Source organism: Diadema antillarum, unplaced genomic scaffold (assembly GCF_040938485.1).
Source record: "Diadema antillarum isolate AM-2024a unplaced genomic scaffold, OU_Dant_1.0 seq00001511_RagTag, whole genome shotgun sequence".
NCBI lineage: Eukaryota > Metazoa > Echinodermata > Echinoidea > Diadematoida > Diadematidae > Diadema > Diadema antillarum.
In genome coordinates, this window is record NW_027272245.1 from 181,477 (window position 1) to 194,446 (window position 12,970).

A 12,970-nucleotide genomic window follows, 5' to 3' on the forward strand; every position below is an offset into this window, starting at 1 on the left:
TATGCCTAATTGGCTTGAACGAAAAGTCAGCTTGTCTTATGATTGTGCCAAATGCAAAACGAACAACAACAAAAAAATCCAGCTACTGAGATGGAATATACATAATACACCACTAATAACGAAAATTGTGATATCTGGACAGCTGTTATATACAGGCAAGTTTGAGTGTAACCATGGTAGCTATGGTCTCTCACAGGTTAGGTCTCAACTCCAGTCAATTAAATTTACATACTTAAATTTAAAATGGTGTTTATCGTTGAGAGGGTGTTGCATTTTTTGTTTGAGAAAAAAACAATGTTTTCAGTATAAAGTTGCCATAGAAATGACCTAATTTGGGCTCATATTTTTTGAAAAAGAGGTCACAAATGGGCCCAATTTTGCTTGAAGAAAGGCAGGAAATAAGAAATACATACACTGGCAACTTATCTCATGATTAATGTCAGTTGTATAGTGAACACTTGAGATATCCTAAAATTTCCATTCATTTTCCTGGTTTGGGGGTGGCCATACTGATGACGTCATTTGGGCATGTTCCGACGCAGAAATTCTGGGTAAATTTTACTGGTAAGTTTGTTAAGACATATACTTTCAAAAAATTACAAAATTTGTTTGTTATACGATAGTTGCCAGTTGACCCCCAAATTCAGGCTCAATCTGCTGGCCTAAAGGGGATGGGGGCTATTGAAACTATCCTCATTGTACTACAAATGCATTCACAATTTTCTCAACCAAGACATCTGTATTAAATAGTAAATTGTTAGAATTTTTTCCTGGCCTTTGACCCTTGACCTTTGACCCTATGACCTTAAAATTCCCAAGAGATTCACTGTCAGGCAGAACATGCATAAATATTAGTTTCATGATGATACCTTAAGCCATTTCCGAGATATGGAGGGAGAAGTGAAATTTAGCACTTTCACTTGACCTTTGACCTTTTGGCCTTTGACCTTCTTGGCCAAAAACTTCTTAGAGACTCTCTATTGGGTAATACATGTGTACACCAAGTTTCAAGAAAAATCCTGCAGGCACTGCATAAATATGATGGAAAAAAGTGAAATTTAATGATTTGACCTTGACCTTTGACCCCCTGATCTTTGACCTCATGACCCAAAAATTCCCTAGATAATCACAACCAGTCAGTACATGCATATGCGCTATGTTCCATGGAGATACCTGGAACCAATTCCGAGATATGGAGGGGAAAAAAATATGAAATTTTAATATTTTATTTGACCTTTGAACTTTGACCTCATGACCTGAAACTCTTACTAGAAAATCTTAATTGGGTAATACATGTATGCACTAGGTTGCAAGAAAATACCTCCAGGCATTGCATAGATATGGGGGGAAATAGTGAAATTTTGAGCATTTGACCTTGACCTTTAACCTTAAGCATTTGGACCCAAAAGTTGATAGGCACAACTTCACCTCCTCATACATACAGCTTCTATACCTGCAAAGTTTCATTAGGATAACTCAAACAATTTTTTAGTTATGCTGACCACAAACTTGATTACGGACGGACAGAAGGACAGACGGACGAAAGAACGGACAACCTGAAAACATAATGCCTCTGGCGACACTTCGTGGCGGAGGCATGAAAACTGTGTTATCTTAATATTGGTTAGATATTAATATGAAAATTATAAGATTTCTGATTAAATGAACTTACTTGCACACTTGGTTGCTGTTAGGGATGTATTGGACCTAGGTCCCGTCCCTCCTGGACCCTCCCTGACCGCTGCTACACTGACCTCATAGACAGTGTCTGGTTCTAGACTAGTAAATTCAGCAGATGTCATTGAGGGTGCTACCATTTGTCCATCATTCCAGTTTCCACCAGGAATCCTGTAATAGGTGATGTATTCTGTTACAGGTGGGTCTCCAATATCAGTCTGCTCATTCCAAGCCATCCACTCAATGGTAAAAGAGGTGGATGTTGATGCAGTCACTGTTGGGGCAGCTTCAAGTACAGGCAGCACTGTGAAAGACATATCACAGAAACATCAAAAAGGAATTAAACAAAAGAACTGATCTTAAGATGTCTGTATGTAATTGTAGAAGGTACAATGAAAGGACGAACTATAAAAATATCACTGAAGGTGATTAATACCCCCGCCCCGTGACGACAGTCTCACCCAAGGAAATTACAGCACTTGGTGAAAACATGCATTGAAGACAGTATATGACATGGCACAACACACACTGAGATAACTTATTTCAAAAACAGAATACATGCAATAACAGAGGTTAATGTGTATTGGTACTCGTCAAAAAGTTGTAATCTTACCAGAGTATTGTGTGTGCCACATTTCATAAGCTTTTGTCAAAAACTGAGGAATTAGTTCAATCCACAAGATCTTTCCTTGATCTTCCGCCATTCATATGCCGTTACCATGGCAACGCAGCTTCCGACACGTCCAAAAAATATGTCTTGCACATCTTCCCACCAAGACCAATGTGTGTGCCACATTTCATGAGCTTCAGTCGAATACAGAGGAAGTAGTTCAATCCGCAAGATCTTTCCTTGATCTTCCGCCATTCATATGCCGTTACCATGGCAACGCAGCTTCCGACATGTCCAAAAAATATGTCTTCCACATCTTCCCACCAAGATCAAGGTGTGTGCCACATTTCATAAGCTTCGGTCAAAAAACTGAGGAAGTAGTTAAATCCGCAAGATCTTTCCTTGATCTTCTGCCATTAATATGCCGTTACCATGGCAACGTACTTTCGGGTACTGTCGAAAAATGCGTCTTGCACATCTACAACCAAAGGCACACATCTGTACCAAGTTTCATGGAAATTGGGCAAAAACTGAGGAAGTAGTTTGCAACACAAAATTTTCCATCATTTTGGCTCATAATATGTGAGCTGTTACCATGGCAACATACTTTTTGTCACTGTCAAGAAATGTGTCATGCTGACCTATATCCTAAGACAAACATTCAATATGAATTCCATGAGAATTGGAAGAACACTGATGAAGCAGTTTTGCCATGAAGCATTTTGCCCTATATTTTACCAATAACATGCCGTTACCATGGCAACGCACTTTTTGCCACTGCGGAAATATGTGTCTTGCACATTAACATATTCAGATGAACATCTGTACCTAATTTTATAAAAATTGATCAAAAACTGTGGGAGGAGTTCGCGACGCAAGATTTGTACCCATTTTTGCCCATAATATGCCGTTACCATGGCAACGTACTTTTGAGTACTGTCAAAAAATACGTCTTGCACATCTACAACCCAAGGCACACATCTGTGCCAAGTTTTATGGGAATTGGTTGAAAACTGAGCAAGTAGTTCGCGACGCAAGATTTGCAACGGACCGACCGCCCGACCGACCGCCCGACCGTCCGCTGATTTCTATATACCCCCTTCAAACTTCGTTTGGCGGGGGTATAAATATAAGACTATACTGGCTTTAACAGAATTTAACATTATACTTGGGACTCTGGTATCGAAAAGAAATCCTGAAAGAGTCACATGTTTGTATACACACATCTTATGATTTTCTTTTCCCTTCTGAGCTGGGAACTGAGTCAAAAGTTGGTTTGAATTCAGATGTATTCTTGTAGCATGCAAAATTCATGTACTGATCGTGACCATGAATCCAAAGAATAAAGCGTGTAAGGTTCTGAAGTTATCTTTTGAGTGTTCACTCTCACATATTTGCTCTTTTTTTCTTTTATGGGGGTCACACATAATGCTTCACGTATCCATTGCAGTCACAATAGCAATTTAATGTGATAATATTGTCTGTTTGTAAGAAAAAAAGAAACATAAAAAAAACCCCTGAAGAAATACATTGAGATAAAAAAGATACTGATAAGAATTACAAACAGTCAACGTTAAAAGCCTGCATAAATCATTCTTATTCATACATGAGTGATATTTGCCTGATTTGCCGTGTAACCAAATTTCAATTAACTTTCATAAATGTCAACTTTAATCAATATTTCATTCATAATTAGCATCAGATGTGTTGGTCAGTTAGTCCTGAAATCATCTGCATCATCTGTACCATGCACTTCAAGATTTCAAGAAATTAAATCCTGAGACACTGCAAATTAAGTAAACATTGTGCAGGTCTTGTGATTTGATATAAATGAAACATAAACAAAATAAGATATTCTAAGAATGCATCTTATTCTTATTCTGAGCACTACGGGGAAAACTCCAATGCCCCATGCAGTCTATTCACTGTAACAGCAAGAAGCGTTCACTGTTTTCCTACAGGATTTTTTTTTTCAGTGGCAGAAGTTTGCCCCAACCTTGTGACACTTACTGTGGCAGCCCCCTCTCCCCATCCCACTTTAGCTCCACCAATTTCCCTAGTTTCTGTTCCTAATATCTTTTAGGAAAGTATAGGCTCATGCCTGATAGACTAGGACTATCTTCTACCATAAGTTGGTAGGTTAGCACTGTCACTATGCTATGCAAGAAAAATAAGGCCTCAGCATTACAGTGAGTACACAGATATGCAGGATTAAGCAGAACTTATGAATATTCATGAAATCTCAAGTGTTATGAATAGTTAGTCATGTCTTCATCTGCATCATTACTTTATATTATGACACTACACACGCAAGTCCGAATTTTGAAAGCACAATTTATACTTCTGATTTCCTCTTTACTCTACAGGCTTTTTAAACAGAACATGAAGAACATGAAGAAAGTTTGCTTCAAATTTGTTAGGCATGCAGCTGTTCAGCAAATCAAATGGGGGGGGGGGGGGGATCATACATACTTATATTATACAGACAGAAGATCTACATAATGCATTTTCATTTCTTTACTGTCACCTCTTTTGTTTCCACTGCAGTTTTCAGAGGTCACTGGTCACCTTCCCCATTGGGCTTTTGAGGCTATTCTTCACCATCAATGAACAACTTTAGGTCCCATCCAAAAAAAGGAATATATCCCAAAGAACCTTAATTCAGCAGTTTGGAATCCACCATAACATTTGAAAGTCAGCAAATAATCTTCTTTGTTTATTGGAGGACACACTGGTCCCTGCAAATCTGTGTATTAAACCATCTATTGACAATGAAGGATTCTTTCCAACTCTGACAAATATCATCTCTGGTTATATCTTTTGAAGAAGATAACCCCCAATAGTTTTGTTTTCTGGTGCCAATCCAAAATATTTAGACTAATCTTGGTAACCCTACAGGACACTTAATGGCACTTATATTTATGTCACCAAGATATCTACATATCTGGCTCTTGAGAAGGAGAATTTTGTATCTCAACTTATTACATGATATTGGGGCCCTCCTTTGAGACCCTAATGGTTACAGTATCCAAATTGAAAAGTTGACATCACGTTCCAAATTTGGCTGAATTCTACCTAGATGCATACAAAAAATTGATGAGAAAGATTACAATTTTCTCTCCTCATTTTTCCTCACCTCTATCCTTTGGCCCCTCAGGGATGTGATATACATACACCGTGTACATTGTGAACACCCACAGCTTTTATGCTATACCAATCAGATCACTTGTGTGCTGCAAACTTATTCTTATCAGACTCTGGCTTACTAAAGCAGAAACAGTTGTAAAATTTGATTGTTTTTAATCAAGTCTATTGGCAGGTTATTATTCCATATGAAAAACTTGAAATATTTCTTCACTGGGGAGTGATTATGGAGTATGATTGAAACAGATATTTTTCTATGCAGAAGAAAATGATAAAGTTTCAAAGACTATAATAAATTATCGAGTAATGCAAGATGCATGACAATTGTATGGAGCACGATGAAGTGTAATTGTAACCTTTAGCAAGCATCAGGCTTGAGTGAGTTGCAAATGTCCTGTGTCACACATCTCATAATGGCTAAAAATGCTTGACACATTTTAAACATATGTCTTACCGTATGTCATTGCATCAGCTGTAAAGGTTGCTCGGTCTCCATATAGGGCACACTGATATTCTCCAGAGGCCACTTGATTAACTGTATAGACTATCATACGCTTAACTCCAGATGCATCCAAGGAACTCTGATTGTGACTGATGCCAAAACCATCCTGCCCACCATCCCTGAGTCGGTAGAAACTGATATCTCCTGCATCAGGTGGTGGGTCTCCTTCAACAATACAGGTGAAGGATGAAGGCTGGTTTGGATTCACTTTGACATTTATGGAGACACTAATAATTCCTGAAAGGAAAGAAAATAACAGGTGCGCTATAATACATAAGAACTACTCACTGTCTCACAGTTTAAACACACAATTTCTGCACAACCTGGCTCAAGTGATCCATTTCAGAGGTGATTAGATAACAATTTTACACAGCATCCCTGTATGCATTGTTTCTCATCTTCTTCCCATTACAACTTTATGAGCAAATTTTAAGCTGAACAGGGTGCATCGCTCTTAAACAAATATCAAGTTCATTTTTGGGGGTAAAAAGTTGATGTTTTCACATTGTGTGACTGCTCAATTTTGTATCTATGAACCGAAGGCTATTTGTAACATTTTTATAATGTTAATCCATGAATACGTGCAAAAAGTCCTAACTACTCCCACTTCACTTTCAAATCATTTATAATAACACTGATGATAATAGAAATGGTAAAATAATGATGATGATGATAATGGAAGTCTGTCGGGTTCGGCAATGATGTCAGTGACGCCAAAGGCGGATGCGCAAACGCAGCCACATCACACAACAGCAGAAGAAGGGTCAGGGATCCTCTCTTTGTGCGCTTTTCACTTCTGGTCCAAGTTCTTGAGGTGCTTTTCCTCAAACAGTCTAACACCCTTTTGGACAGCTGGACGCCAGGTAGTGTGGTCGGAGGCAAGCAATTGACATCCATGGGCTGAAATGCTGCAGGCATCAAGGGAAGTTTTCAGGCTGTCCTTGTACCGCTTCAGTGGCCTTTCAAGGTTTCTTAATCCTAAAGGCAGCTCAGAGAAGAAGATCATCTTTGGTAGACCTGCATCATCCATTCGGACTACATCGACCCACCAGAGCTGGGCCTTCATGATGAGGGCTTCGATCCTGGGCATTTCAGCTCTGTGAAGCACCTCAGTGTTGGAGACTCTGTCCTGCCAGGGAATTCCCAGGATTGGAGGTGGAACTGGTCAAGTACGCAGATTTGGCTCCTATACTGCATCCACGTCTCACAGTCATAGAGCAGAGAGGTAATGAGTGCCTTGTAGACTGCCAGCTTGGTGGAGAATCTAATGCCTTGTTTGCCCCATATGTTTCCAAAGTCTGCAAACGAAGTTCCTGCTTTTGCAGGCCTCTTGGAGACTTCTTTGTCCATGCTGCAGTTTGAAGACAAGCAGCTTCCCAGGCCAGGTGCAGGCTGAAGCATCACTTCTGTTTTTCGCAGGCTAATGGTTAGTCCGAAGGCTTTTGCTGCTTCTGCAAAACAAGTGGCAAGTTTTTGCAGGTCTGGTTCACTCAAAGCTGTAAGCGCACAATCGTCTGCAAACAGGAAGTCTCTCACTAGGGCCTCAAGGACTTTGGTTTTTGCTTCAGACGTCTAAGGTCAAAGAATTAGCCGTCACATCTGTAGTGAATAGTGACACCAGCATCACACTTGGACAGGGCGCAAAAGAGCATAGTAGCAAAAATTAGGCTGAAGAGTGTGGGAGCCATAGCACAGTCTTGCCTCACGTCTAAGAGACCGAGAATGGGTCAGAGACATCTCCGTTTTTCACAATGCGAACCATCGAGCCATCATGAAATGACTGGATGATCCTTGCGAGCTTTGATGGGCAGCCTAGCTCGGTCAAGATAGCCCACAGGCCCTCTTGGCTGATAGTGTCAAAAGCCTAAGTTTGTCAGATCCACGAAAAGGATGTAGAGGTTCTGGTTTTGTTCTCGGCACTTCTCTTGTAGCTGCCGTACTGCGAAGACCATGTCTATTGTAGCCCTGTTGATCCTAAATCTACACTGGCTCTTAAAGACCACATGGTTCAGCAAGTGGTGTGTGATGTGGTTCAGAATAACATGGGCCATGATCTTCCCTGCGATGCTCAGCAGTGACATACCTTTGTGGTTGTCACATAAAGCTCTGTTCCCCCCCCCCCCCCCCCCCGTTCTTGTACAGATGCACGATGTTGGTGTCCTTGACCTAGAACTGCCGTACTAGCTCAGTCAGCTTTATGGCAATAGCTTCACCTCCCTCTTTGAAGATCTATGGGGGTATTCCGTCAGGACCAGGTGCTTCCCCCGCATGCAGTTGCTCAATGGCCCCCTTGGTTTCTGCCTATGTTGGGGGTCATCAAGCGAGGCTACGACTGGGCGCTGTGGCATATCTTGAATGGCCTGTTGGTCGATCTGGGAAGGTCTGTTTAGCAGCTAGCTGAATTGTTCACTGCAGGGATGTATGATGTTGCTCTTCTCAATAAGCAGGGTATCATTGGTAGAGCGAACATTGAACGCCATTGCATTCGGCATAGAGCCACACACGTCTTTCAGACCGGCACAGAATTTCTTGGAGTTGTGCTCATCTGCGTACTGCTGTAGTTCTCCAGCCTTGTTTTCCCATCACGTGTCTTTCATCTGTCGCAGCTCTGTCTGCACCTTTCCTCTGATGTTCTTGAGGCGATCATGCTTAGCTTGGAAGTCTTTGTCTTTGAGCCAGGCTCTGAAGGCTACTTTCTTCTCTTGGAGGAGGGTGGTGATCTCCCTGTTGTTGTTGTCAAACCAGTCTTGGTGTTTCCTTTCCATGTAGCTTAGGGTCAGACTGGCAGAGTCATACACTAAATCCCAGAAGTTGGCCCAGGCCTTCTCATAGTTTCCTTCTGCTGACAGATGTTGAAGATGGTTCGCAAAGTTGGTTATGAGGGTCTCATTTCTGTTTGGTTCATTGAGCTCCTGGACAACCAGTTTCTTTTTAATATCAGCTTTCTGGCATCCGTGTCTGCTGACAATGGAAAAGGATGGTATGCACCTCAGCAGCAGGTGGTCTGTCCAGCAGTCAGCTCCCCTCATTGCCCTCGTGATGCAAACATCCTGAATGTCACAGTGCTTGGTGATCACATAGTCAATCAGGTGCTAGTGCTTGGATCTTGGGTGCATCCAGGTAGCTCTGTGAATGTCCAGCAGTTGGAATAGGGTCTTGGTGATGGTGAGTCTATGTTCAGCGCAGAGAGCGAGTAGCAGCTTGTTGGCTGTTGGTGTTCTCATGGCTGATGCCATGTGGCCCAATGACATCTGGCCAAGACTGGGCATCTCTGCCTACACAGGTATTGAAGTCCTTTAGTATCAGCAGCTTGTCGTCTTTGGGAACTGACCATAGCACTTTGGTGAGGTTCTGATTCCTCTTGGGAGGGACTTCAGGTTCTTGACCAGGGCTGTGCAAATGGCAAAGCCAGCTCCTGCTTTCCTGCGTTCATCCAGTGCCTTCCCTGACCAGAAGAAAGTGTATCCAGCTCCAGCCTCAGTGATCTCCCCTGTGTCTACAAGGCATGTCTCATTGAGGGCAGCAACATCAATGCTGTATCTCAGCAGTTCTCGACCCACAAGTGCTGTTCGACTTTCTGGTCTATTGCAGTTTTGGTTATTCATGAGTGTCCTGATGTTCCAGGCTCCATCACATAAGTTGCTTTCCGGCGGGAGGATTTTGAGTTCATCTTTCGTATTTCTTGTGTTTCAACCGTGTGGTAGATGACCAGTCAGCTGCCATATTCTGACAGGATGAAAATGAGGCAAGCTTTCTTTAGGTCACCTTTTCTAGACCCTTCCCCCTGAAGGGGAAGCAGTGCTGTCCCTGAAGAGGGCTGCTCTGTTGTCAGAATGCCTGCTGAACTATGCGCTTGCCCCGGTAGGCTGTAGAACGATGATTCTCGTTCTGATCGCCTGAAAGCACGTCCATGGCTAGCAGCTCCCAGTGCCATCTTGCACCTGCCACATTCACCACTCGTGTATGGTCATCAGGACTTGGAAGAAGACAAGAGACCCGTGGGTCTAGCGCTCACCTGAGTATCGCAAGTTCACCTTTCATGCAGTCACTAATCTAAATTATTCACAGCTCTACTAAAATTTGACCAGGCATTCTCAAGTAGAAGATAAAAATGTATAATAAGGGCCCAAATTTTTTTAAGATTCCCTAATTTGGGGGGATTGGGGCCCCCTGGGGCCCTCTGGGTGGGGCATGGTGCCCATTTTGATAAATTGAGATCCTGACCCCCTAGGGATGCTACCTGCCAAGTTTGACGAAAATCCATCGTGAGGTTTTCAGGAAGAAGATGAAAATGTACAATTCAGGCCCCCATTTGGACCTTCCCAACCCCCAACCCCAATCAAAGACCGCATAGTGTGTGCATGGAGCTCTTGCGTTGTAATTACAGGGGGTGTGTGGAGGAGCGCGCATTGAGGGCACATTTGCGCGCGTGATCATCATTTTGGCTTCTAACAACGCGTCTGATTGGATGGAATAACAATTAGATGGGAGGAACCTAAGATAATTATAGGGGACTTAGTCATACCTTAATTACGTCCTCAGAATACCGATTTTGCCCATGATTAAGGGCCTATTAACTTCTCGACTTAATAACGAAGTTAATTACAGACTTAATTAAGACCTCAGAATACCACCCCAGCTTACAAGGTAGAAAACCAGGGTCAAAAGGGACATTGTGGGTAAAACAACCTGATAAGGATGAATGTACTAGGCTGGATTTGAACTAAAGTTCCTTCATGCAGATGTTAAAACTCCAGTCCTATCTACCAGACAAAAGTGCTCCCATCATTAGAAATTTTTATTATAAGTTGCATTCTCTACACTACCTGTTTGACAGTCCCTCTCCACCCAGTTTGGTAGACACTGTCCTGTACAGATTCCTGACACTTTGTCACAGGTGCTTTCATCACAGTGGCAAGGCTCTATACACCCAAGGCCATAGAATGCTCCAGGGCACTCTGGTGGATCGTGCAAAGAAACGACAATGGATTCACTGATGTCAGTTACTCATACAAAAGTGAAAGGTAGAAACTTTGCACAATCAGTCAATATCACAAGAATGATGGTTTGATAATGTTCATTACCATTTGGTAGAGTTTGGCATGTATCAAATGATTATTTGAGTATCACTAGGCATTGATAATAGTTTACATGATTTATTTCTGATTTCAAGAAAGCTATTTCAAAGGAACAGATGGGATACAAGACCATTATTAAGATGTATAGTCCGCCAGCAAAAACTAAGAAAAAAACAAACAGAAACGCAGGTCACACATACAGAATAAAACTAAAAGGCAATTAGAGCTAGTTTAACCAGATTTTGTTAACTTATACCAGATACAGACTAGAAATATCACTAAAGGTGATTAACACCCTTGCTTCAGCAACTGAGATGCCTATGAAAAAGAATTGAATCAGGGTTCCATCGTGTGTGTATGTGTGTGTGTGTGCGTGTAGTACCTTGTGAGTACCTTGTGAGTACCTTGTGGGTTTGACTGCTTCACAATTGTGGAAGTAGTTCACTCCTCAAGATTTACAAGAAAATATACTGTTACCATGGCAATGCCTTGCCGGGTACAAATGCAAAGTGTGTCATTGCATAACTATACCTTAAATCATTATACATACCAAATTAGAAAAAAAAAATAGCTTAAGCACTGTGGGAGTAGATTGCTCCACAAGGTTTGGGGAAAGTTGTGGTTTCCATGGCAATGCTGTCTCTGACAAACACACACAAAAAATATGTCTTGCACATCTACACCTCAATATCATTATGTACACCAAATTTGAGTTCAATAGCTTCAAAATTATGGAAGTAGTTCACTCCACAAGATTTTCAAGAAAATATGCTGTTACCATGACAATTTGCCTTGTTGGTACAAACACAAAGTGTGTTTTGCATAACTGCATTGTGTACATCTGTAAATCATTATACATACCAAATTTGAAATAAATTGCTTAAATTCTGTAGAAGTAGTTTATTCCACAAGGCTTGGGGAAAGATGTGGTTTCCATGGCAATGCTTTCTCTGACAAACATAAGAAAGATGGCCTGCACATTTACACCTCAGTGTCATCATGTACACCAAATTTTACTTCAATTGCTTCAAAATTGTGGAAGTAGTTCACTCCACAAGATTTTCATGAAAGTATACTGTTACCATGGTAACACTTTGTCGGTACAAACACAGTGTGTCTTGCATAACTACACCAGTCCTATAGATTAGTATACATACCAAATCTGAAATAAATTGCTTCAATACTGTGGAAGTAGTTTACTCCACAAGGTTTTGGGTAAATTGTGGTTACCATGTCAATGCTTTCTCTGACAAACACACAGAAGACATGTCTTGCACATCTACACCTCGATGTCATCATGCATCCAAGTTTCTTCAAAATTGTTTCAAAACTGTAGGAGAAGTTCACGACGCAAGATTTACAACCAACTGCTTGACTGCCCAACCGAGCGACCACATGCTGATTCCTATATAACCCTTATTCACTTTGTGTATGCGGTGGTATAAAAAAACACAATGTCCCCACATACAGGTATGAAATGCTGATGGATGGGTTTCAGGAATGAATTCAGAAAAACTAGCAGGAAATTCACAAAATCATAAAAGCACGTTGTGCTATTACCTTGGCAGTTCACTCCATCATAGATGTTGAAGTAAGGAGCACACTCCCGATTTGGACACTCTCCTGTTATCTTGTCACATGGTGCATCATTTAAACAGTGGCATTTATCCGTGCAGTTTGGTCCATAGTAACCAACATCACAATCATTTGGACTGGTAAAAAGAATGAACAAATTGGACATAAAAGATATCAACTTTATTGATTGCACCCTTGCCTTTTTGCTAGATACAGAAGATGAGAGAAATCATCCACTGCAAAAATTGATACAATTGTGTACAATCTTTCCAGAAACACTATCGAAAAAAATCTTTAAAATCTATTACCCTTCTCTTTCTTAAGTACTGGTCAAGGTATATAAAAGATGTTCTTCTATCCTTTAATTAACTTCAAATTTTGTTT

At 41.2% G+C, this 12,970-nt stretch overlaps 1 protein-coding gene across 1 annotated transcript in view; it reads right to left on the reverse strand.

Moving 5' to 3' along the window:
• Positions 1-12,723, reverse strand: part of LOC139710231 (receptor-type tyrosine-protein phosphatase kappa-like) — a gene marked incomplete at its 5' end in the record, with an annotated part of 52,536 nt that extends 39,813 nt beyond the window's left edge. The window contains 4 exons of the mRNA XM_071622162.1: positions 1,673-1,981; positions 5,886-6,170; positions 10,760-10,891; positions 12,572-12,723. Of these exons, the coding sequence (XP_071478263.1) occupies positions 1,673-1,981; positions 5,886-6,170; positions 10,760-10,891; positions 12,572-12,723 (878 nt within the window). The remainder of the gene's footprint in view (positions 1-1,672; positions 1,982-5,885; positions 6,171-10,759; positions 10,892-12,571) is intronic.
• Positions 12,724-12,970: the final 247 nt, after the last annotated feature.